Below are 26,371 nucleotides of genomic sequence, written 5' to 3'. Positions count from 1 at the left end.
CGAAGTTCCAAGTCTTTCTTGCATTGCAAAAGGCACATAGGTGTAGCCTGTTTATATTATGTTTTCCTTCATTTTCAGATAGGTCTATTCTAATTTGTCAAAAAGACTATGTCTATTCTATTAATTCTTACGTCATTTATCCACATAGAAGCGTCATTACTCATTAGACTTTAACGTCTTGAGCAAGCAGGAAAGTCAGACACTAACTGAGTCAATAATAATTTTGTGACTTGGCCAATTTCCTAAGAAATTTCATCCAAATTCAAGCACAGTTGATAGAACTAGTCCACAAGGACCACAAATTCATACGAAGACCCGGCCGGCAAGAATATTTATGCTTGTACTTTGGACCAAAAAATATATGGTTCAGCTCAAAAGGAAACAATTTCTTTTTTGAGCGGATCAGACCTCAAATTTGTTGAAGTTAGGCCAAATCACACATATTTACTCTCCATTAGCTACTTTCACCTTAGAAATAGTCACTAATAACAATTGAAAAATAGAAAGTGAACTCAGTGTTTCGATCAATCTGTAATACCAATTTTCATGACATTAGTTTATAAGCCTGAGTTGTAGGCTTCTGTTTCAACTTTTGAAACTTTGAAAACATATTTGCTTAGCCTTCATGTGTCTTGCAGAAAAGAAAAGAAGAAATATTCTGCATTTTTCAAACTCAATAAAATATATTTGCAATCAAAGCAGAACATCTTGGTTTACAAGCCCTAATTGTTAAGAACGTCGGAGCCTTGGACATGGATTGTACAGATGGATGAAGTATCAAGGCCTAGCGAGAAGCTAGCTCTAGCTAGTTCATTTGTGTTGGAGAGGAAAGATCCCACATTGGAAAAGAGATAAATAAAATATAATTTATAAGTGGGTGGATCTCACCCAATTATACTGAGGCCTTTTGTGAGTAAAACCCAACACCTATCGGGTGGTTAAGTTGGGACAGTATCGGTACAATGGTGGGTCACGGGCCACGCTTGTCGCTGTTTAACATGGTATCAGAGCGGGTCTCTCTCCCGATTTCCAATGTGGAATCGGGTTTGTCAATTAATTCCACGTGCATACCTAGAGCTAGGTTGCACGTGAGGGGGCGTGTTGGAGAGGAAAGATCCCACATTGGAAAAGAGATAAATAAAATATAATTTATAAATGGGTAGATCTCACCCAATTATACCGAGGCTTTTTGTGATTAAAACCCAACACCTATCGGGTGGTTAAGTTGGGACAGTATCGGTACAATGGTGGGCCACGGGCCACGCTTGTTGCTGTTTAACAATTTGCTCTCACCAAGTCTTGTTCATTTATGGGTCAAATCGAAATGTCCATTTATAAAATGTTAGTGACTGAGTGTGAGCTAGCGTCAAAATATGGCGAAGAGGGAGGTGGGAAGATGGTGAGGTGAGGAGAAAAATGAATAAGGGAATAGTTGGAAATTTGAGGATGTCTAAATATCTAGGGGAGTGAAATTCAATAAACGTCTCAGAACAGTAAAAAAAAAAACACCTAATCAACGTTGAGAGTCTTTGTACGCGAGCGGCCATAAGCGCGCCAGACACCGTGCTACGCGACCTATCCCTGAAACCATGCTGTAGCCTGTAGGGCAACATACTCATCTGGAATTACAGAGGCATCGTAAACCATGAGACGCAGCACGATCTCGTTGATTTGGTTCAAGCAAAGCGTCCAAGTCTGATTTTCTTGGCTGCAACTCTAGCGCAGACAAGGCTAATTGACTCCATTACGGTGAGCCTTGGTTTAAAGGGTAGCATCTGTTTCCCTCATCAAGAAGGACAGCAGGGTATTGCGCTGCTTTGGAGCTCTGATATGTACATATGTCAATCTCCGAACATATTCTCCTAATCACATCGATGTTGAAGTGGGAGAGCCAGGTTCAGCAACTTTATGGAGGTTCATAGGTATATATGGAGTGGCTACGAGAACTGAAAAAGAGTAAACTTGGGAGATAATTGAAACCCTAGCTGCCAAGAGCTGTAACCTACCATGGCTTATGGCCGGAGATTTCAATGAGATTATGTGCAGTCCAGATAAGTCGGGAGGGGAGCCTAGGGATTCTGCTCCGATGAGAAGGTTCAAGGAAAACATGAATAATGCGGACTGCTTGATATGGGCTATGTAGGCTATCAGTTTACCTGTCACACAAGCATACAAAAGAGAGACTTGACAGAGGTTTCCAATCTCTTCCATGGCGGAACAGGTTCCCATATAGTAGGGTTTTTACTCTGCACCCTACTCAATGAGACCATTATCCTTTTCTTGTGGAGATGAGGGTGGAAAGAAGCGAAAGTAGAATTGCATCAAAACGATTTCGTTTTGAGAAGATGCGGCATCACAATGATCAATGTGCAACAATCATCCAAAGAAACTAGTCACAACCTCTCACAGGTCATGCTTTGTACGTAGCAGTTGGGCCAGAAAATTAAATGCACAGGTGAACAACTTCTTCAGTGGCACCGACTAAATTTGAAAAGCAAAAGATTGAATTACATGTTGTGCAAGAAAAATTGAATGATATTATGAAAGAGCCCTATTCCCTAATATGGGTCTGGACCCAAAGGATGTAGGATAATAAGAAGAAAAAGAGTAATTGCAGAGAAATGAAAAGCAACTTGTTATATTCATTGATAATTCTTAAAAAGCCTCAAGCCAGTACATAGGGCTGGGATTTTTAAACCAGGAACCGGGAAAACTGAACCGAACCGTCTGGTTCGGTGCGGTTCTTAGGTTGTAGTTTTCGGTTTCATAGCAGGACCAAACCGAGTTCCCTTCATTCAGTTCGGTTTCGGTTCTCAGTTTTGGAAACACAAAAAACCCGAGGAACCGATTATATGTTGTATTATACACGTGATGATAGGTTATTAGGTTTTTTCTAGCCCCAAATTAGAACCCTTCTATCAAACCTTCGATCAAACCTCAAAGCCTCGACCAAAACCTCTCATCGCCTCCAGCAAAACCTCTCAGGCTCGACTAAAACCTTTGATCAAACCTGTTCAACTGATTCAGTTCTTCCTTCAATTTCATCCTGAAGCTGCAGTTAGCTCTTCAATTTCAGAATCTCCAATCATGCCCAAAGCTGCAGGTTGCTCTTCCGAAACGTCTGCAACCTGTTCATCCCAATCCAAACCATCTGCTTGCAATGAGCTTGTTGTTGCAAGCAACAATTTGGAACCATTTGGAGAAGGACCATTTGAGCCAGTAGCTGTCCCAAAATCAAAGAAAGCTCCTTCTGCTCGGAGCACTGCTGCGAAGAGAGAAGGGGAGAGAAGAAGAAAGGGAAGCAGAGGTCTGAGGTTTGGGATCACTTCACGAAGGAAGATCATCCTTTAATCGAAACTGTCGATGGAGTTGAGAAGGTGGTTGGCCATACAAAAAGAGCTCAATGTAAGTATTGTCCGACTCATTTGGCTTGCAATTCATATGAAAATGGCACATCATCTCTTAGGAAACACATTGAGATTGTTTGTAAAGGATACCCTGGTAGAGTTAATGTTGAATCGGGACAACAGGTTTTGACTAGTGATGGAAGAAGAGGTAGTCAAGGTAGTTTAGTTAGTATGAATTGGTCACAAGAGAATTGTGCGGAAGCTGCAACTCATATGATAGTTGTGGATGAGCTTCCTTTTACTTTCATCGAGAAACCTGGGTTTAATTATTTTTGCAGTGTTGTTGTGCCTTTGTTTAAAGTCCCATGTAGGAAAGTGATTGTTAAAAAATTTATGGCCATGTATGATGCCAAGAAGGAGGAATTGAGGAGGGAATTGAATTCTCACTGTGTTTGTTTGACAACTGATACATGGACTTCTTGTCAAAATATAAACTAAATGGTAGTTACCGCTCATTTTATTGATCGGGGATGGCAGATGCACAAAAGAGTGCTTGCTTTTTGTGTTGTTCCAAACCACACAGTTGTAACCATAGGAAAAATCTTAGAAAGTTGTCTGATTGATTGGTCAATAGATAAGGTTTTAACCATTTCTGTTGACAATGCCTCTGCCAATAAGCATGCCATTGATTATCTTAGGAAAAAAATGTGCAATTGGGAGATAAAACCAATCTGTGGAGGCAAGTTTATGCATGTGAGATGTTTGGCTCACATCGTAAACCTTATCGTGAAATCTGGACTGAATATGATGGAGAAGTCAGTATGTAGCATAAGGAATGCTGTGAGATATATTAGAAGTTCTGGTGCAAGGTTAGATGAATTCAAAAGTTGTGTAGAGAAGGAGAAAGTTGAATGCAATAAGAGTTACATATGAGATGTTCCGACAAGGTGGAATTCCACCTTTCTTATGTTGGATACAGCTTTGGATTTGAAAAAAGGTTTTGTTAGGTTGGCTGATGAGGAGGATTCAAAGTACAAAAGCTACTTTGATGAAGAGGAGGAATTTGAGGAAGATGATGAAGCTGAGAGATCAAAGAAGGCTGCTGTTAAAAGGGTTGGGCCACCAAATGATATAGATTGGGACAATGCAGCAATCTTTGTGAAGTTTTTGAAGGTATTTATGATGTGACACTTAATGTTAGTGCTTCACTTACACCTACTGCCCATTTCATGATATTGTTGGCATCGAAGCAGAGCTTGAAGAACTCAGTTCTGGTGGTATAAGACCCGAATCAACCCAAGCAGATAAAGTGTTGTACAACATGGCAGTTAAGATGAAGGCAAAGTATTCGAAGTATTTTGGTTCGTTGGATGAATTGAATCAGCTTTTCCTAGTTGCCTTAGTCTTAGATCCTAGGTATAAATTGAGAAACATTGCTCATGTGAGTGAAACAATGTTGAATTTGAGTAGTTGGGAGATCAAGAAGAAATGTGATGAAGTGAAGCAGCTTGTTGTCGATCTATGTGACTTGTATGGTCAGCAAAATGGTGCAAGCAGTGGGCAGAACAAGTCTAAAGGTGTACCAAATAGTGATACAACAACTAGTAAGTCTAGAAGCAGAACAAGGTCACTTAGTGGGAAGAGGGCAGTTATGCAAGAAGAATGGAACCGACAGCTAGAACAAAATAATGAAGTTGTTGTGGGACATGAGGTGGATAGGTATTTACTGGACCCTATAGAAAAACCAATTCAACAACATGATTGGAAGATTTTGGATTGGTGGAAGCTGAATGGAGGTAAATATCCCAACTTGCAAGCATTGGCCAGAGATGTATTAGCCATACAAGTGTCCACAGTTCCAAGTGAGTCGAGTTTCAGCACCGGAAAAAGAGTGATAGATCCATACAGAAGCTCCTTAAATCCCAAAACTGTTGAAAAGCTTATATGTCTTCAAAATTGGTTGAAGTCTGATGCTATTATGGGGTTGGAGTACATTCCTACTAAAGAGGAAATGGAGTCCTATGAAAACATTGAAGCCGGTATGTGTTTTCAACATTCTATTTTTGGTTTGTGACTTTGTGTTGTATTTTTGTGTTTTGTTCCTTAAATCATATCATCTGAGTTTTGTGTTGTGTTTTTGATTTGTGTAGAACATGAAAAAGAGGACAAAGAGAGAGCTGAGAAGGCCAAGAAGAAAGCTGCTCCTGCATCTATTTCTGCACCAAGTCCCCGTACTACCAAAAGTTCAGAGGCTTCTACTGCTACAGTTTCTACATCTAAGAAGAAAAAACAGAGAAAACAGAAAAAATGAGTTGCTGAAAAGGTCTGATCAGTTTTCAAAGCTTTGCTTTGTTTTGATAGAATTCAAGTGTTCATGAATTGCTTTGCTTTGTTTTCCTGGAATTCAAGTGTTGATGAATTGCTTTGCTTTTCTTTTCTTTTTTAATACAGATTTGCTGATTTGATGATGGAGTTGAGCATTGGGGATGGATTTGCTTATTTAATGCAGTTCATTCATTGCTGCATTGCAGATTTGCAGCCATTGCTGATGGAGTTGTTTTATTTTTTCTAGGTTTTATAATTTAAATTGACTCTTGGTTGAATTGTGGTGTTGTGGTTCTGGAAGATTGCCATATTTGACCAAATTGGATTGCTTAGATATTGTTATTCTATTTCAGTGTTTCACTATCAGTTGGTCTGAATTGCTGGTAGTAAGTGTTGCTTTCATGCTTTGACAGTTTGACATGTTTTAGTGTTGAAATGTTGTGTTGAATGCAGTAATGCATAATGCAGTTTTCAATTTCAGTTTTTAGTATTGAGATGTTGTGTTAAATGCAATAATGCATAATACAGTTTTCATTTTCAGTTTTTACTTTTTAGTTTTGAGTGTTGAAAAGTTGAAATGTTATGTTGAATGCAGTAATGCATAATGTAGTTTTCATTTTCAGTTTTTAGTTAGTTTCATTGGTAACATTGTGAATATTTTGTGGATTGTTAGTGTTATTTGGTTAGTTTGTGAGTTTGTGTTGTTAGGAAAGCATGAAGGGTAGTGTGCTGATTTAGCATACTGCACCAGATACAGAAAGCAGGTCAAAAACCAGCTCAATTCTGGTATGCTTCTACAGTTCTACTCTTCTAGTGTTCTGGAAATGAGGAAACTAACCTGAGAAACCAAGGAACAGACCCGAGCATGATCGGTTCGGTTTCATCTCAGTTCTAAAATTGAAAATTGTCAAACCCGAACCAAGATGCAGTAATCGGTTTCAGTTTCAGTTCCTTTACTGGAAATGGCAACACCGACTCGAGGCCAGCCCTACCAGTACATATAGCATAGAAACTTGAAGGGAAAGAGCTGTCCAATTTCAAATAAGGATCAAATCACTGGTGACTCATGACAATTTTACCTGAGAACTTACTGCTAGATAACAAATGAAAACAGTAAAAAGTAAGTTGAATTATTGGGTCAGAGCCCCAACATTCCACCTCCCTTGACAGAAACCATCAAAAGCTACCCTTGAAAATCAAGAAAATATAGTTGAAATTCATCTGCACTCTCCCATGTAGCATCATCTTCAGAACCATTTTCCCATTGAACTAACCACCTTACCTCAGGATTGTTACTCTTCTTGAATAAACTCCTCTGTAGTATCTTTGCTGGAACTCAGTTACTCTTGTCGGTATCAAAGCTAGGAGGTAAAGTTGGAGACGGAACTACTGAACTTCCCAGTTTCTTCTTTAAAAGTGACACATGAAATACTGGATGCACCTTTGCAATCGCAGGTAGCAGCAATTTGTATGCGACTTTGCCAATTTTTTTTAATCACCTGAAAAGTGCCAAAGTATTTTGGAGCAAGTTTGTGGGATTTTCTGACTTGCACCGACTTTTGCTTGTAGGGTTGCAACTTCAGGAACACCCAATCACCAATATCAAACTCCCTCTCAGTGTGATGTTAGTCATAGTATACCTTCATCCTTGCTTGGGCTTGTTCCATGTGAAACTTGAGGTTGGACAACAATTCATCCCTATTTCTCAATAGCAGATCCACTTGATGAACAGCAGTACTACCTGGAACATATGTTCTTACTTGGAGAGGAGGGATCCCATAAAGAGCTTGATAAGGAGACATCTTAATAGCTGAGTGGTAGGTGGTATTGTACCACCACTCAAGCCAAAGCAACATTTCTGTCCACTGACCTTGTACCTCCAAAATCACTCACCTTAAATACTGTTCCAGAACCCTATTTAAACATTCAGTTTGACCATCTGTTTGGGGATGGTATGCAGTGCTCATACATAACTTAGAACCTTGTAACTCCAAGAAATTTTTCCAAAATGCACTCAGAAATATGGGGTCCCTATCACTAATAATATTGTCAGGCATTCCACGAAGTCTAAAAACCTCTTGAACAAATAATTCGACCACACTTCTAGCAGTATAAGGGTGCTTGAGAGCAATAAAGTGTGCATATTTAGTAAGCCTATCAATAACTACCATAATGGAAATTTTACCTGCACAGTGAGGAAGGCCATCAATGAAGTCCAAAAGTCAGTGGGAATAGGGTTAGGTTGCAGCAATTCGGGAGGTGAAATTGTCTCATAGTTGCTGACAGATTAAACATTCAGAAACAAAAATTTTAACTTGCCTTTTGATTCCAGGCCATAGAAAACTTCTAGAAACCCTTTTGTAGGTTCTTAACCAACCTGAGTGTCCCCCACTCTTACCACAGTGAAACTCTTTGATAATTTTCAACCTCCAACCATAAGCATTAGGGACAAAAACTCTCTTCTTATAAAGTAACTGACCATTAACCACAGTAAAATTCTTAGAAGTGATAGTTCCCTGCTCAATGCCTTCCATCAACTTGTAAGTCTCAGAGTGATTTTTGCACAAATTAGATATTTCACTCATGAATGTAAACATAGGACTAGAAATTCCCATAAGACAGTTTAACTCACCATGTCTTGATAGAGCATCAGGGACAACATTAGTATTACCAGATTTGAAAACAATGCTATAATCATACACGAGTAACTTTAATGGCCACTTTTGTTGTGCATGGGTAGTATTCCGTAGGTTCAAAAAGTACTGAATAGTCTGGTGATCTATAATTATCCTGAATGGATGTCCCAACAAAGAAGGTCGCTAGTGTTCAACTGCTAACATCTCCTTATCATAAACACTCAATGCTAAATGTTTGGGGGCTAGAGCTCTATCTTATTTGCTCTTGCGCCGACTTTCTTCTTCAAGAACCGCAGCTATAATATGTCAATATTATCGAAGACTAGTATTCTAAATTGTTGGTTAAGTTGATGATGAGTTAATCATACGAATCAGGTAAACTTTGAAGCAAAATTTCAACACGTTCACGAGTGTCTATGTTTTACCTCATTGTTGTGAGCTGTGAGAACAAGGTGTTGAGAGTGTTGATGTAGTCGGTCATCGTAGTCAACTCCATCATTTGAAGGGTGTAAAGCTATCTCTTCAAGAAGATTTTGTTGTGTAGTGATTTGGCCTCGTACAATTTTGTGAGTGTATCCCATATCTCTTTTGCCATCTTCTTCTCCGCCATACTTGAAAATACTTCATTGGCTAGTGCTAGGTGCAGATTAGCAATAGCATTTCCATCCATCTCGTTCCACTTGCAATCATCAGTGATCTCCTCAGGCCTATCTCCAATTTCTGCCAAGCAGTTATCTTTTCTCAAACTGCTTTTATTCTCATTTTCCACAATGAAAAATTGTTCCTATTGAACTTTTCTATTTCGTACTTCGTCGTCATTGTTGAAGATGTCTCCTTTCCACTAATTGGATCTGATTATAGCACAAAAATTGGCTATAAACCTGGTGCTCTGATACCACAATTAGGATTTTGTGGTATGGGGCACTCAATTACAACTGAAGTAGAAACTATAAAAATAAGTGAAGCACAAGATGATAGGCAAATTGTAGAAGGTTTTAATATAGCAAAAGGATACAACAATTCTCTTCTGCAATAAGGAGAGCACAATTGACAATACTCATGACTCTCTTATAATAGGAAGAAAAACACTCTAACAAAGGAAAGACAATTGAGTTTTAGAAGAAATCTCTATTTTCTCTCTAAACTCCTCTCTCTCTTTCTCTCTATTTTCACTCACCAACATGGGATAACAACTCTATAACATATGTCCTCTATTTATACTAGATAGAGGAGGTTACAACTAATTTCTTAAGAAATTTAGCTATAGATGAGTTGTAAACACAATCTATACAACTATCATATGTTAGAAAGTAAGCCACCATTTTTGACTAATCAAGAACTTAAGCATGAAGTAAGCCACCATTTTTTACTAATCAATAACTTAAGCATGAAGTAAGAGTCAGAAGTGGCTTTACCACCACAACATGCACTCTTAGATTTAGCACTATCACTGTTTGGCTCTAGTTTTGTTGCAGCTGGTCAACAGTCTCTTTTCTGTGCGCGGGCGTGCCAGCACCGTTTGGTGCGGTAGTCGGGGATGTCCCTTGACCTGAACTTCTTTCAAGTGATTGTAGATGAGGAGAGCACCAACCTCGTTGCAGGGGTCTTTGTGCCTCGTGGTGAGGACTTTCGCTTAGCTTCTTCAATATCGCACAATCGATACTTGACGTCATAGATCGAGCAGAGCGAAAATCACCGGGAAGTAGGGAGAACTTGCTAAAGCGCGCCTTTAGCATCACTAGTTTGCGAGGGCGTTACCTTTGCTTGGCTGGTTCCGTAACCATTGTGGTCGCGATACTACAGTTGGCTCCCGAGGAGACTGGGACTGGAGTGTGGTCACCGGTAAGAGAGAGAGTTGGTTGCTCCGGGGAGACTTGGATAATCGTATAGATTAATTAATGAATTGGCTTTCTTTGTTACTTCATCGTAGCCTCCATATATAGGCTACTTTGTTCATATTCGCCAAGCCACAATGGTTGGCTTTAAACAAATCATGATGGGTAGATAATTAACAATTATCTGATGGCTTGGATATTGCTAGAATATAGGCAAAGTTGAGTGCTTATTGGATGCGAACCGCTGAATATGCTTCTTAAATATATCTTCGCGATCAATCCGCATTATAGTGACGCACTAATGATTCGGCACACTAATGGAATCATGATGACATATTCCCTGTTTTACTGCAAAAGGTGATTGACTGACTGTATGCTCCTTGATTCCTTGATCCACCTTCGTTGTGATCATGATTACTACATGTGTGGGGAACATTGATGATTGCTCTTAGTGATCTACATTGTTCCTTCTTTAATAGGCCTACCATGCAAAAGCATGATATATTATATATATTCCCTGTTGGGCACCATGAAATGTAGTTGAATGTTTCCCCACGTGCATGTCATATTCCTTAATTGAATGGGCAGCCTTGATTATTGTTAGCAAATAGGTTTTCTCCAAGACACGCCTTGTCAGGCCAAAATGCTCATTTTGGGTTCAAACATTACCCCCCAGACCTCGAAGTCAAAGGTCTTCATCTTGACTGAAGAGGTCTTCAATCAGCACTGCTCTTATAATGTCGTTGCTCCAAAGCCACTTGTATTTTGACTGAAATTACTTGACTAATTCCATATAGGCCTCTAAATAGGCCATAAGGCGTGAATGCCACAATCTGAATTGCCTTGGCGAATAGTGAGATAGATTTAAAGAATGGCATGTAGAAAAAGAACTTGGAAGGTGGTGCATTTCCTCAAAAATCATCAAACTTGTTTAGCTCTGCACCTTTGTCATGAACTGACGCTTTCTTTGTCAACTTTATTGCCCCCCATGTATCTGATGTCTGGTATGCAATGAATTGGCGAAACTTGGGCAAGTTGTAGGAGATCAAAACTTAAGCGTGTCCCCCATGCGAAGGAGACTGCTTTTGATCATGAATGAGGATCCTTCTCTTCCTTGGTGGTAGCTTCGCCATGTGTATAGACCAAGTATCTGCCTTGTTTGCTGGCTCTTTGTTGATTTTCTCAAATGTAGGTGTTGGAGCCGCTTCGCTGGCTAGATCAAGTTTGATCAAGGCCTCTTCACCGTCGCCTCAGATGCAATTCTCAAGATGGAATAATAATTAATTAATTATCAACTAGAGCCATTCACTGGCCCAGCTAATAAATTAATCTCTAAAAATACCTGCGCCACAAATCAAGGTATAGTGGAGAAGTGTTCCTTGCGAACAAATTTTCTTCTCAAACATTTTCTGACTATTGGATTAAGGGAAATCCGAGTGAGGAGAAATTTTCTCAAGGAAGATCCGAGTGAGGAGAAATCCCTTTGAGCTTGATGAAAATGTTCTTATGAAATGTTCCTCGCGAAGGCTTCGCTGGCTTTCTCCTTGAGCTTGGTGAGAATGTTATCTCTTTGTTGCTCGCAAACAAATATTCCTCGCGAAGACTTTGCTGGCTTTCTTCTTGATCTTCGCTAGAATTTCTCCTTGAGCTAGGTTTAATGAGGACCCAAGACCTTTAAAATATTTCTCCAATATTTCTTTGAGGAGAAATCTCCTCGAAGCATATCCGAATAAGGAGAAATTTCCTTGAAGCAGATCCAAGTAAGGAGAGATTTTCTCGAGGTTGACACTTCAGCTATTTTCTTCTCATCTTGATGTTCAGCTTCCTCTCAGTAGATGACGGTTTGCTCTGGTACTTTTGAACAATCTAATTATGAAAAACCTCTACAAGATCACGGGGGAGGCCATCTATGCTTCACTCCAAGCTCTGATGTATCAAAATTTATAGCATGAAAACCCCTCTTGTGAGAGCTTGCAGGAAAAGAACACGGATACTTTGCGTCAAAGACTTGGAAGAAATTTGGCTCATAGGAGGAGTAACCTTGCCCCCCAAGTATCCTTGTTGGTTGGCGAAGTGTGATCTTCAATTGCAACTTTGGAGATGAGGATGAACATAGATTGGCTTTGTCGCCGACTACCATGTCATAGAACATGGTCTTTGTAGAATTAGCCACGAATTGGCTTTTGCATTCAACCACTTGCTAGTCTGAATTCTCCATATCAAGAGCTTCAAAGAACTTGAACTCCTTCATATGATTTTTGGAACCGATAACCAAATAATAATGATCATCATATTCATCATAGATTGGCTCCCATCGAGATCATATTTAGAGTCACCAAAGAGTGGTGAATTGATCTCTTCTTTAAAGATAGGCATATCAAATATTTGTTTACCTCTATACTCTTTCCAGGCATCATATTGAGACGCCTCTATGGATTGTTTAGTACCATCATAGACAAATTTTTTTTGGCAAGAAATTTGGAACTAGATAACTGTAAACAAGAGTTAACTTGTATTGATGATACTCAAATTTACAGTCGCGAATGACAAATTGGCCACTAGAATATTTATTCTGGCCGTTCATGCAGCGTGGGTTGTAGATGTTTTCTCCACATATATCAAAGCCACCGCATGGCCCCAAAACACTGGTGAAGAATTTGAAGTTGAATTTACCAATAAAGCCATAGATTGGCTTTCCAAGGCCAAAACTTATTGATAATTAAGTTGGCCACGGCTTAATTAATGATATGCATGACAACATCCAGAGCCATGAAAGCCACATGCATGATAATTGAGTTGACCATTTTGAGCATACTTTTGATCACTATCATGACCGTGGTAGCATCCAGTAGCAAGACCGCATCTCTCTTGGCCAGATTCTCTTGGATGCTTTTCTTCTATCTTGCTTTTCAGGAGAAACCCAGAAGCAAACTATTTCAAGTCTCTCTCTTTCCTCCAAACTTCGTCTTCCATTTCCGAAGAAACCCAGAAATGACACCCAAGAAACCATTCGTTATCGATCAGGCAGATGAAATCACTGAGAAAGCCGCATTCACCTGGCGGACTAACATGGGTGTTCGATGTAGAAGTCAGACCGGAGAGGAGAGAAGTCGACTGATGGGCTTTGGTGGAGGTGATAATCAAGTGAGCCTAGGTCCCACACCTTGTGATCGTTTGCCAGATGATGTTTCGGCCTATTATGGGCTTCCCATCCGCAGTCCCATAGCGGCTCTTCAGCAGGTGCCCGATGATTTTAGCAGTTGGGGACCAAGGAGGAGAGTGGTTTTCTGGCCTAGCATCGCTTCCGAGGAAAATGTTTGATATCAGAAGGTCCGAGTGAGAGATTTGGCCAGTTAGGATGCGGTGAGTATCACCCAAACCATTGATCTATGCTTTTGTCTTTCCCATAATACCAGCCCTGCTCCGCTAACCGCCGTTCTTTGCTTCTGGAACACCTCCAGCAATACATTTGATTTCCGGTTTGGGCAGATGAGCATAACTCTGCTAGATGTTCTTAGCATCACGGGGTTGCCCATTGACTTTGACCCCTATGTGCATGGTCAGTTTGATGGCATTCAATTTCCTTTGAGAATAGATCAATGTTCTAAAAATCGGTCTAGGCGGCCGCCTAGGCGCTAGGCAGTAAGAAACCGATCGGATTTTGGCCTAGGCGTTGCCCTTAGGCGCTGGGCTATTAGGCGGGCTAGGCGGTGCTAGGCGGGACTAGGCGGGGACTAAACAGGGACTAGGCGGCCCTAAACCCTAATTTATTCTATATTTTGACTATTTTTATATTTATAATTAATTTTTAGACTTTAAATATTTTTATTTATATTATTATAGGTCATAAAAATAATTTAAAATTTTTAAAAATAAAAACCGCCTAGTCCCCGCCTAGGCCTCTAGGCGCTAGTCCCCGGGTCACCGCCCGACTAGCGCCTAGCGTTTTTTAGAATCTTGGAATGGATATGGCTGGTCGGGGGCATCACAACAAATCCTACCCATTCTGGCGTGACTATTACTGCACCCAGCACGACCACATAGGAGGTATCACATTCTTGGAATTCTGGCTTTGCAAATTTATCTTTTGCACTTCTTCCAACAAACCTACTGGGACCTGGAATTCTTTGGCCACTGGTCTCTACAATGGTATTTGCGTTGGCCTTGGGCAACCCGTATTGGGTGCGTTATATCGCTCCCTTTATAAAGCCATAATGCGCCCTTTCGATACAGACATTAGTGGCCCTTTCTGGATCCTCGCCTTTTGGCTGCAAATTTATTTCCCTCGCTTTCGTCGCGGTGATATTCCAAAGGATCCTCCAGTCGATTCCCTTTTGGGGAATTGGCTTTGCCGCAACGTAAGGTTCTGAGCTCCACCCTACTCCGAGTGTTTAATTTACTTGTACTTGCTAGAAGAGATGCCAGATCCAAAAATAGTCCTTTCTAGGCGATTCCCTCCTCCCCTTGATGATGGCTTTCTGCCCAGTGGACTGGATCATAGAGAAAAAGCCCTCCTAGCCTTTCATCGCGCCATCTCCTGCTTGGATATTCGTCTTGCCACCGACCACGTGAGCTATGAGCTTTATGCTCCTAACCACTTTACTCGCCAATTTGGGTTGGCCCAATTGGTACCCTAGCCTCTGGTTGATTCTGCCAATTACTATACCTCTCGGCGGAGACTAGCCCCGCCTGGGTCTACCTCCTTTCAGAGTCAGTTTACTTTGATAGTGATTCCCCATTGGGTCAAAGCGATGTACCCCCTCAACGATGTCGACGATGATTATGCTGACTGGTAGAAAGAAGTGTCTGTGAATTGTTGGGACCTGCCACATGACGAACTCTTCGCCCTGATCTTTTGTGGCATGAGTAGTCCTAGTCCAAAGGACCGCGAGATTCTTAAGTGCTTTTCCAACCCTACAGCACAACTCTCGCGACCTGTTCTACCTTCTCGCTCATCACATCCAGGGATACAAATCCACGAGCCTGGGGCAACAGTAAGTTTTCGTCTTTCTTCACCATTCATTTTCCTTGTCTTGATTTTCCCGCTCTTATTCCTGAGTGTGTTTTTCAGCGAACTACCCAGAGCAGGACAACCTGTATTCAGGCTGGGAAACAAAAGGCAATAGTAGAGGAGACTCCTGAGGGAGAGTCTTCTCATGATGAAGATCCCACTGAGGTAATTTGGTTAAGAAGGATCCCAAACTTGTATATTTGGTGCTTCCCCCCTTTTTGAGTTGTGATTCTTTTCTTGTACAGGCCACTGCTGTCTTCGCTTGCAAACGCGATCGATCTCAATTCGTCGAAGAGAGTTTTGAAGATGACGAACCTCTGGGAATGAGATTGGTAAACTCCAGCCCCGTCTTATCCTATTTAAATTTTAGAATCTGGGCAGGATCTTCACTATGTATCTTTTGACAGGTCCGTTAGAGGACCACTGATCCCTCTCACCTGAGTGGGGCTGGATCCTTAGCCGCTGTAGAAGAGCCAACTATCTCGCTAGTTCAAGCACCAACTAGCCCCGTGGTGCCTCTTCCCTCTCCCACATCTACAGAGCATCCGCAAGGTCCTACCATTCTAATAACGATTTCTGATGACGACTCCCCGGAGCATGAAAGCGTGGAAAGCCACTCTGAGGCTTCTGCCGCTTATGAGGAACTAATGATGATAGAGATTCTCGCGACACTAGAGGTCCAAGAGGTGAATGAAGTGAGGTCTCTTCCTCTGGCTGACCATGTACCAGATATCGACCCGATAGGTAAGCCACTGTTGGCCAATGCTTTCCATTTCCTTTTAGATCCAAACCCGCTCTCTGACATTTCTGAACCTGACCAAGATTCTATTCGTACCGAGGAGGTGGTCCTTGACGCTGAAGATCTGGCCGGCGGGATGTACATCCCAGGTTTGGGGAATGAGGCGAGCAGTGGTGGTGGTCTCTTGATTTCAGAAGTAGACGAGGCGAGCATTGAGGCTGAAGGTTCTGCTCTCGGAGCTGATCGTCTCCAACACTCTACTGATGAACCTCACATTGAATTTCCAGAGTCTCTATCGGCTGAGATGTCGAACCAAGCTTAGGGGGTCGTTGAGGGAAATTATGCTGAAGATGGAAGAATTGAGGAACCAATTGACCCTCTAGCATTGGTGACTTATGACCGTGCTGTGAATCCTCCGCCTCCTCCTCCCACTAGGCTTGAAAAGCTAGCTCGAATCCTTGAGGAAACTCCTCCTACCGCCGCTGAACTAGTGAGGCCAGAGCTTCGAAACCTTTTGGGACAGCAGCAGCTGGGGCCTGAAGAACTCCCCAGGATCTGGGAAGCCATTATGTTCCTTCGCCGAGAGCGTGCGGTCAATCCAACTCAGCTCGACACTATAGAGAAGTTGTTGAAAGACCTTGATGTGGCCTGCACTAGCCAATCTGCCTCAAAGGCTCGAGCTCGTGAGGCCTGCGTGGTACGAAATAACCTCGCTAGTCAGATTGAGACTCTTCGCGGCACCTTGAATGATCGGGCCACTCACATGGGGGAGATTAGGCTCCAGAAGTTAGACTTAGAAGCCCAGGTCCGACATCTCCAAGCTTGTTTGGCCCATGTGAACAACGAGCTCAGCGCGGACGAAGCCCAACTAGACGCTTCCTTGGTTGCCTCCGAAGAATTGACTCGCCGCTTGGCCCAAGCTGAAGAACGGGCCTTATTGATTGAAAACGGGGCCCTTACTGCAAACCTCCAAGTTGAGGTGCTTTGTGTGAAGCTTGATTTTGCGAGCCAGCCACTTTAGGCCTCTTATGACTTATAGTAGTGATTTCCTTAGGCCCAATTGTAGTCCAAAATACACACACACACACATATGTATTCTTCTCGTAGTACCAACGACATCTTTATTTCTTAACTAATATTTATCTTTTGGATTCACTTGCTGCCCCAACCCAAAACTCTTGGTTTTATCTTCTTAATGAGTCTTAACTTCGCACATAGTTAATAAAAAAGGGGACGTGTATAGTACGCGAAAAATACATACGTGTATTATTCGGACATTTTATCAAATAATTGTTTGAAAATTTAGGCAAAATATTTTTAATTAATTAAATAATTAAATATTTTAATTAGAAATATTAATTTATATTCATTTTTGTTCAATAATATGTGTAAAATACGGAAAAGAACGTAAAAATCATGTATAGTACTTGTATAATACTTTCGGTTTCAAAAGTACAGGAAATTTAAGGAGTCCCTTTCAAAAATACGAAGTACAAAAGTATATTTGAATAAAACGTAAATACGTGTTTTATTCGCGTATAATACGAAAAATCACTAACTAGGACTTCGCATTAACTTACTATTGAAAACGGTTGTGAGAAGATAATATTGAAAATAGAACAGTTACCTCCTCGAAAGCCGTTCGGGTCCCCCACGCGTCAATAATCCTTTCTTTTCTGAGATTTATGGCAACTTAATCAAGATTTACTGACACTTAGTTTGACTCTTCGATTGTCCATCCAATGGTGGAGATACTTTTCCGTGATTTAGAGCGACTTAATCAAGATTTACTGTCATTTAGCAAATAGGTTTTCTACAAGACACTCCTTGTCAGGCCAAAATGCTCATTTTGGGTTCAAACAGTCACTACTGTCACTGCAGGCATTTAGCACTGTCACTGCAGGCATTTAGCACGGTCGCTACAATTACAGTCACACTTATATTTACACTATAATAATTTCGTTCCCCGAGAGAAAGAAGGGCCGTGAAGTCCGCGGATCACCAATTTTGACCGCCAAATCTCCCCCACAGTTTTAAACCCACCGCACACGTGTCTTTCAGCTCACGTGTGGGACTGACTCTACCTGCCCCCTCCCTCATTGATTCGCCTTTCGTCTTCCGTCTGTCACCGATGTGATGCCACTCCCATTCTTTTATACCCACGCCAAATTATCACCGTTAATATCAATTCCAAACCCTCCTACAAATTTGCAGAGCTCCACTGACTTCAAACCCTAGCTTCACTTCCTTCTCTCCGAGATTGGAATCTCCGAACAGATCATTCCACTCTGCCGATCACTCCGGGTTTCAGGTGAGAGTTGTCGCTCGATTCTTAATTCTATGAGATTAGCTTCAACAATTCAATTGCTACTGAACTGATCTGAATCAATTACTAATTGCAGGTGGTTTTATCTGTACGAATCATGTTTTGATTATACTCGAATTCGCAAGATCATTAATCTTGTGGTTTACTAATCTCAATGGGAGACTCGTCTTCGTATGGGATCCCTAAAGAGGCCAAGCTTGTTATGTCTGGGAAAAAGCAGTCTCCGAATTACTTAGTTGCTTCGCGCTCTAAGGCCTCTTTGCAAAGCTTGGGAGCACTTGGAATTGGTAATAATGGTGTGGTCAGCCAGGCAGCAGTGTTTCTGCTCAAAGTGGCTGCATTGGAGGCAGCGCGGAGGCTCTTCAGGGCCAAGTGCCCCTGGCTGTGGCGCGGCTTCCAGGCTTTGCAATTTCTGTGTTATCCACCGTTTAAGTGGCTTCGGAGATTCGCTCCCTTCAAGGCTCTGGTCGACAACTTGCAGGTTTGTTTGTACAGACTGTTCGGCTTTACCAACAGCTAAACTGAATATATATGTGGTCTTACAGAACTGACATAAGTTCATGATATTGAGATTGTTCCATTTCCCAATTTTGTATTTACCTGTATCATTATGTGGGACATTTGATGGCCAATATAGTTGCATTCTTCCAGACGGTATCGAAGCCATTACTAGCCCTCTCCATTGCAACGGCTTTTACTGATGAATTAGAATTCGGTCCTAGAGCTTCAGATGATGTCAACAATTCTGATGTGCGTCCAGAAGTACAGCCAGAAGTATTCTCTGCAGAGTCTGCTTTGGATACAAGGTAATCAGAGAAATGAGGCTTCTAATTTTGGCACTTGATGCATTCTTTTTTATTGACAATGTTATAAGATGAATACTTGTACTACGAAGTCATCTTTACCTTACGACATGTTGATTCAATAGCATCTGCTTACTTTGGTGAGTTGTATTTGTGGAATCGCAATTGTATACGCTATATGAATAGTTATTTAAAAATCCGTAGTGCAATGACAGTTGCTTACCTTATTGCTCGTTTGAAGTCACTAATTTTACTCCATCTATCAGTCTTCTTCCATGGGCTTGTTTTTCTTACGAGTTATCTTAAAAACCATAAGTTCACAGCCTTTCTGTAATATGCAGTGTTTCTGAAGAAGTGCCTCAAAATGTAGCATCTGAAAGATGGTTGATACAACTTCATAACGAGCTCGAAAGACAAGGCCTTAGCTTGCCAGAAAGGTGTCATCCCCATGTGCCAAAAACTCAAATTCTGCATAAAGCATTTCATTTCCTAGTGCAAATAACTATGATATATTCTTGAAATTATCGTCTTTTTTTTTCCCCTCTCATAATAAGTCTCTGGAATTTTATTCTACTTCTGTATGACCAACACTTAATCTACAATATTGTTCTGTATATCCTTTTATGTCTTTGGAGCTAGATTCCTGATTGGGATGTGGTTGAGGTTGATCTAAGTTACAAATTACAGAATGAAAAATGGAAGGGAAAAAAATACGGTTATCAATTTCTATGTTTGTAAGGAATTCTCAATGTGTTTAATTTTGTTTATTTATTTTTATTATTCTTTTTTCTTTCTCTAGTAGAAGAATTATTTCCACCAGAATTATCATATTGCATGCCTTACACTGCCTATCAGGAGCAAAAATAATAATAATAATAAATAACATAACATAACTTAAAATTTACTTCAGAACCTGTTTTGAAGCAGAGACGCATTATGTTTTATATCTATCTCCACTTTCTATTGTCTAAACTTATCAAAAATTAAAGGTGTTTTTATAAAAAAAATAATAAAAAATTAGTTGCTTTCAATGCAACGAAGTATTATTGTCATTTTCTTCATTTATGAGTTGTTACTGAAGAAAATTATAATCTTTCTGCATGTTCTTTCCTATTATTTTTCTCAAATGCTTACCTTGCTGTACTGTTCTGAGGGTTCACCTAATGTTTTCTACGCCTACATATAAACTTATCTGCTTCTTGTTGCAGCGGACCATGACGTGCTAATGTTTATGCAGAATTGATGAGGAGGAACTTCGCAGGTTCTACACAGCTGCTAACAGAGACTTCTCAAGCTTTCTGTCTGCAATAAAGAAGACGATCAGGTGGAGAGAGACGTATGGAATTCTTTCAGTACAGGAGCTTGAGAGATGGTCAAATATGGTTTTCTGGCATGGATTTGATGTGAAACACCGACCTTGCCTTATAGTACGGCTTGGACTAGCTTGCATCAGCTTGCCATCTCACGATAAACCTTGCTTTGCTCAAGCAATCAGTATGTTTCTTTGGTCCCTCAAATAAATTTTTTTTTGGGTTCTGAATTTCTGATAGCATCCTTTCTTATCAGTGTAATCTATTCAGATTCGCTCTTATTCCCCTCTTTCTGCAAGGTCAGTGTAAGATCACTGATGTGCATAATCAACTGAGGTTAACGTTAAGTAAGGGCCTGTAAGCCTTGCGATTAATGTTAAGGAAGTGCCTGTAAATTCAAGTACTTACTGTAAAGCTTATTTTTGTAAATACAAAGCATCTTAAAATTAATTAACAAAACCCAATTATTTTAATATTGATATGGTTCAGTTGAATCCTTTATGTGATTTCCTTCCTTCGCAGTCTCAAAGAATATATGCTTCTGGTCATAAGTTCATTTATATTTATTTTACTCATTGCTTCACTCTTACAAGATATATTCTAAAAGCTATCAATGATGTGATTGCAGTTTCTCAAGTTGATCATGGAGTCTTTCATTTACTTGATGCCAACAATTCTCAAATTACAGTTGTAGTAGATTGTGAAGGTCTAACTCCATTGAAAATTCCCATGCAAGTATTGAGAACCTGTTCTTCGCTATTGCAAGATCACTTTCCCAACCGTCTTGGCTGTCTGTTTGTTGTACGGCTTCCTCCAATGCTTCGTGTTATTGCCCAAACTTTCATCCAAGTAAGATACTTACTTTGATTCCCATCTGTGTTTGAATTTACGTGTTCAAGGTGCTGTTTTTCTTTGTATGAAGGCCTGGTTATGCTTTCATAGTTATATCTGTATTTAGAACTTTTGCTGTAGTTGAATATTTGGAACTTCCTTAAATCTAAATTATATATATATATATATATATATATATATAAACTAACAAGTACCTGTGTTTCTTCGTCAGGTTTTGAAACCTTACACCAGAGAAAAGTTGAGAATTGAAGGGAAGATGTACTGGAAGATTCTCTCTGAGTGCCTAGAGACACTCCCTTCATGTCTTGGTGGCAAATGCATGTGCAGAATATGTTCAGAAATTAACACGAAAGATATGCAGCAGCCTCGCACAAATGATATTATGAAGAGAGAGCTGAAAGTGTGTGCGCGCGAGGATGGGAGTTTATGCTCTCCCAGTCCAACTTGTGAGACCGAGGTTGAACCGAACCATTACTGTGATCAGCTGCTGAGAACTGCCATAGTGAGCATCCTTATGTTTTGGATTTTAGTAGCTTTTATTGCTGGATTATATGACCCTGGAAGCAGTCCCTTTTCTTCTTCATGAGGTAAGATCACAGGAGCCGGAAAACTCTTTTTCCCCTCTCTAGCTGATTTCTTGAAGTGTCTTCTTCAAAAAATAGCCTATCCATGTATCTTATAAGTTTCCCGTGGACGGGATGTCTTGTCATATATTAGTTAGTATATTTGGTGGCATAAGTTGTATTATTAGCTTGATTTATGAAATGATTGAATAAAGCATCAAGTTTTCATTTTTTTGCTTCTAACCAAATACTTTTATGTTTAACAGTTGACCTATACTTCTCCATTTTGGTGTGTCATTGTTAGAATTGTATTCAATACTTGTTTGTCAATAAAAATTTGTCTGCTATCGCATTGGTAAGCATAAATCCGTTCTTTTGATTTCTTCGCCGGAAGTCTGCATTTCTATTGTCGAGGAAATACCATGAATTTTACTTGCAGGTGGATGTATAGATACAGATACTAATGTGCGACCTATGACCAAAAAATGTGACCTAATTTGCATCCCCAGTATCATTACCTCACATAGAAGAGTAGAAGTTCCTTGGGACATCCTGTTTGTTCCTCTCCTCCTTTAGTGGAACATAATTCTGTTTCCCATTTGTACTTCCTAATTCCTATTCCTGGTGTTGAATGAGATAGTGTCGCTCTTTGAGATTTTCAAGTTGTTATTGATATGGACATGGGGAATTTAGTTACGTCTAAACGGAAACACTAGTGTGATTTTATTATTTGGGAAGCTCAAAGCTATAAAGTATGCTCTCCCAAGTAATGTTATAATGTTCTTTATTTGATGTGGCCCTTATTGGTAAGGAAGATAATGGTTGTATCTTCAGAAGCTCTAGTGCCTGTGGGTGTGTACATTCCAATAATAGAAGTTAGTATAGGTATATCTTTACAAATGTTGTTGAATGGAATTAAACTTTACTGTTTATATTTCCTCATAGAAGGCTCAGACTCTATGAAAAGTGATTTTTACCTGTTACAGGGAGAGAACTTATACGTTAGCAGCTATAGTAGAACTATTGGCAGTTGGCCTAAAAGTATTTGAGGGTGGAAATTACGTGATAATGGAGAAAGTAGGGTGGCATGAGTTGCAACCTCATGTGACGGAATTAGATAATTGCGAACTTGCAACCTGCAAAGTTGTGTTGAATATTGTTAAGCTGATTGTATTAGCACCAATTTTCACGTCTCTGGGAATAATGAATGAAGATCTTATAGTTAGTGACATTAAAATAAGAGATCACTCCTTTTCCTTTTCCATTTTCCATGCTTTGATAATTTGATTTTTTTTACTTTATACAGCATACTATGAAATGTGTCCCTTCCAATTCTGAATAGATAGGATGGCTGATGTTCATTGTTAGGTTAATGTCATCAAATTTCCACAGATAGCACTATTTTCTTCCTTTTTGGTGTTGGGATAGAGATGTATCTACATCTTTATGCAGAACTTATTATCCACATAACCCGACTGTTCTAATGGTTAAAGAGGCAGTTGAGTATATTCTTATTAGGTTAAGGCTAGTTTTTCTTTGGAGTGGTTATCTTATTTCTCTTTATAAATTTGCAATGAAAGTATGCTCTCTATTACATTATTGCTTTAGGAAATTGACAGTGAAAGATATCAATGTTAATAGTCCTTTGGGAAGCAACTGAAAGTCATGGTAGACTTTCTCAGATAACTTCTTCATAGTAATATTGCATCTATAAATATATTGTTTGTATTAGGTTCTCTTTTGTGGTCTAAATTGTATCAGTTTTCCATTATAAGGCAATATATGAGTATATTATCTATCCCCAGTACACCAGGGAGCGATTATAGCCTTCAAATAATAAAGTACATGGGCCGAGGACAGATATATATATATATATATATATATATATATATATATATGTATGCTCAGACCCAGTGGCACAATTAGGGCACTATTAGTCTATTAGACAAATATATACACTTTGTCTTGCATATGTTCCCAACTCGTGCGGCTAGGGCTGCCATTTTCCATGAAAGCTTTCTTCTATTTTAATCTTCTTTTGATGTCAGCTAACAGAGTGGTTTTGTAGGTTCTTTTAAATGTGCTCCTAATGTACGATTTATACATAAGGTGATAAAGGCATATGCTTACAAAATTAGGTCGGGCATATATAGGAAGCTGCAATTTTGCTTTTGAACCAACAGATGGTGGCACTATTATATTTGATAAGAGCACTAGATGATTTATAGCTCCTCCCCATCCCAGATTTGACCTTTGCCTATTGTGAAGGAGCAAGTTTGGTACATTAAGGACTGAAGTGTTGAGTGGAAATCTATGGAAACCCCACTTTGTTTACACTATTTTAGCCTTTACTCGCCACTGTTTATGGCTTTACGATCTAGCTAGTAGAATGCTTTGTCCTTCAAATTGTCAATAAAGTCTCCTGTTTCACTGGATTGTCGCTTTGGATTTTTGCACGACTTGGATTAGCAGCTCATGCATTTAGTAATCGATCACTGGATTTTGCTTTTGTGATTATGGTAGTGTGAATGTGATGTATAATAATGGTTATCGTAGTGCTTGGATGTGAGGTGGGAAGAATCTGATTGTTGCGGTGAAACTTGAGTGATGACCTTGTGCCCAAGCTAGGAGACTTTGTACATCTAAAAGATTTGATGGAGTTCCTAAATTTTATGATTTTCCATCTGCTCGATTATTATTATCCTTGTGCCGAAGTATCCTTGTGCTGCAAGTTTCCTCGAGCTGAGAAGCAAATTACCTGGCTCTGGTTAGACATTTGGATGAGCAGCGACAATTTTTATCAATACTAAATGGTGTTTATATCTCTATCCTACTAGCAAGAGTAGATATCACATGCAATGCTCTTGGACCAGTGTATCAAAATTTCAAGTCCAAATGCTCATACACATACTTTTGTATGTATTATCCACCTGAATTTGACTGAAAATTAGACTGATGAGTTCTTGCAGGCTGCGCGCAGCTATCCCGCGCGCCTTTGTTGAATTAAAGACCAAAAGGAAAAGTTTGACCTCAGCAGTTTACAGGTCATTAGGTTATCTCAAAAGCAAAAGTTTAGTAGATCAAGTATCATAAAGAGAAATGGTGTTATCATACACCTCTCCGGAAAGCACTCTGTTGACCACATAATTGATAATCAACTATCACATTATGTGATAGTTGATTATCAATTCCGGCATACTTCATTAGTTAAAGTGGCAAGAAGCTGCAATCCTTCCAGATACTGCAGCCCCGTTTAGAATTGCTTTACTTTTGAAAAAATCGACTTATGTCTAAAATTTTAGATTATTCTTTTCAAAAAAAAAAAAAAAATTAGATTATATTGTGTTTGGTAAATACATAAAAAACAGTTTTAATTAAAAATTATAGGTCACTACATGGCAGTAGATTTTAGAAGCAACCAAAAAGTTACTTTTAGAAACTGCTTTCAATTAAAACACGCTCTGAAGTTGTTTTATGTACTGATAGCACTTTTAAAGTATTATTTACCAAACATGAAACTATTTTAACTCACAACTGATTATTCTCACAACACAACAGTAGCAGTTCTTTTTTAAAAGTCACAGCAATCTCAAACTAGCTCTTAATCGGGTTGTGATTAAGGGGGTGTATTGTATTTAGATTTATATATTTTTTTAAGTAATAGATTTAAAAGGAATTCATGGATTTCCAAAATTCTATAGAATTAAAGTAGTAGATTTATAAAATCTTAAGATTTCCATAGATTTTAAAAGATGAACATGGATTTGTTAAGATAAAAGATAAATATAAATATGGACTCCGATAGAATTTGATAAACTTTTGTCACTCACTAAAAGTCAATAAAAGTCATTATTGAATCTCCAAAATTTCATGGATTTGAAATATGCTTTTAAAAATCAAAATTGAGTACGCCTAGACTTTTACAGATTTTTTTAATAATCCTGAATACCCTTAGACTTCTAAAATTTCCCAAATTTTTTTAATATATCATAAAAATTCAAGGGTTAAATACTGTTTAGTCCATGTACTTTGCCTCTCTCATCGTTTCAGTCCCTGGCATTCTAATTTAATCTAAAAACTCTCTGACCTCACAATTTCCCTCCAATAGGTCTCTTCCGCGTCAAATGAGAAGTTGGTCTTGGGTGAAATGTCCAATATACCCCTCTATTATTTCTTTTTCCTTTTTAATTTCTTTTTTTTCTTTTTCTTTTTCCTTTTTCCTTTTTAATTTATTTTTTGCTTTTTCTTCTTTTTTTTTTGTTCCTTTTTAATTTCTTTTTTCCTTTTTTTTTCTTTTTCGTTCTGCCTACTTTCTCCTTCCTCAACCCACCAATCGCATTCTGATCAAACTCCACAACCCATCTGTTTCTCTCCCCAAATTGAAACCAAACCCAGCAAAGACCTAGCTTGGCGGTGTGTAGATGGACATCGAGCAAAAGCAAGAGGCTAGGAGCTTATCGATCACTTCTTCACCTTCTCTGAAGTCATCTCCCTCCATTGTCTCTTAGCGGATCCGCCCTCGTCTCCATCGTCGCTGACGCCATCTCTCAAACATAAGCAGATCCCAATCAGCTCGGAAATTCGCCGCTCAACCACTCCCCTCTTGTTTTCACAACCTACTTCT

The 26,371-nt window shown here is 39.5% G+C and overlaps 1 protein-coding gene across 1 annotated transcript; it reads left to right on the top strand.

The window, feature by feature from the left end:
- The first annotated feature begins 17,981 nt into the window (after window positions 1-17,981).
- LOC112168072 lies at window positions 17,982-21,990 on the top strand. Its single transcript, XM_024305193.2, has 7 exons — window positions 17,982-18,204; window positions 18,296-18,700; window positions 18,871-19,025; window positions 19,364-19,459; window positions 20,260-20,516; window positions 20,961-21,181; window positions 21,396-21,990. The coding sequence occupies exons 2-7, from the start codon at window positions 18,374-18,376 to the stop codon at window positions 21,768-21,770; spliced, it is 1,431 nt and encodes a 476-aa protein (XP_024160961.1). The 5' UTR covers window positions 17,982-18,204; window positions 18,296-18,373; the 3' UTR covers window positions 21,771-21,990.
- The last annotated feature ends 4,381 nt before the right edge of the window (window positions 21,991-26,371 follow it).

The sequence above is a fragment of the Rosa chinensis genome, chromosome 5, assembly GCF_002994745.2.
Source record: "Rosa chinensis cultivar Old Blush chromosome 5, RchiOBHm-V2, whole genome shotgun sequence".
Taxonomy (NCBI): Eukaryota; Viridiplantae; Streptophyta; class Magnoliopsida; order Rosales; family Rosaceae; genus Rosa; species Rosa chinensis.
This window is presented reverse-complemented; position numbering and strand designations above follow the sequence as displayed.